This window comes from Frankliniella occidentalis, unplaced genomic scaffold (assembly GCF_000697945.3).
Source record: "Frankliniella occidentalis isolate FOCC.00 unplaced genomic scaffold, Focc_3.1 Scaffold130, whole genome shotgun sequence".
NCBI classification, from domain to species: Eukaryota; Metazoa; Arthropoda; class Insecta; order Thysanoptera; family Thripidae; genus Frankliniella; species Frankliniella occidentalis.
In genome coordinates this window covers 286,503-287,255 of record NW_026267257.1, presented here as the reverse complement: position 1 = coordinate 287,255, position 753 = coordinate 286,503, and the positions used below count along the sequence as shown (strand labels likewise).

The following is a 753-nucleotide window of genomic DNA, read 5'->3' as shown; positions in this document are numbered from 1 at the left end:
GGGGGGCACGGCAAAAAAATTATCAGACCGGCGGTTAGTTCATAAAGATCATGTGATTACTTCCTGTCGGACATGGTTCTACCTAGCTTTCCTAAGCTCCCTCGCAAGGGAACCCCACCAATTCCCGATTTTCTTTCTACTTAGGGAAATTGTTGGTTTAAATTTGTCATCGAAGGACACAGCAAAATATTCTGCGTAAATTCAGATTTAGGGGTTATTTTAGGGATATGTTGGGAATAACAGTGTCGTAAGACACTTCTGTGCTACTAGGGGAGTTTCTCAGACGTTCGCTAAAGTCCACCGGAGCTCAAACAACGTATACTAACCTTATGCCATTTTTGGTCGAAATTCATTCATTTTGGGCAACATCTTAACCAGCTGCAATCCTTAAATTTTCTAGCAAAAAACTCGCATTCCATAATTGAAAAAGATAATGTATCATTATGTTTGAGGGAATCTCTGTTCTTTAGTTTCCATTTTCCGACCAGGACTGTCTCAGTGTTTGTGTTTGTGCCCCGGGACAGGTGAGCAGTGCGGAGGTAATGCTCGGGCGCGCGGACGCATTTGCCCTCGCCATGGTGCCTCTAGTCTTCACGTTTTTCGTGTCGCAGTGTGTGGCCGGGCAACGACTCGAAAATTCTAGCGAGGGTGTTGGATGGTCAGCGTACCAGGTAAGGACTCCTGGTGCTAAAAGCAACGTACTTTCAGCTAGTGCTGGGTGATTTTCAGCACAAGATGTCACTTTGCTTCGCC

At 45.4% G+C, this 753-nt stretch overlaps 1 protein-coding gene across 1 annotated transcript in view; it reads left to right on the top strand.

The window, feature by feature from the left end:
• The window catches only part of LOC127750071 (uncharacterized), a 14,938-nt gene that overhangs the window by 11,605 nt on the left and 2,580 nt on the right, over positions 1 to 753 (top strand). Inside the window, exon 2 of the mRNA XM_052270624.1 lies at positions 525 to 671. Coding sequence (XP_052126584.1) covers positions 525 to 671 — 147 coding nt within the window. The remainder of the gene's footprint in view (positions 1 to 524; positions 672 to 753) is intronic.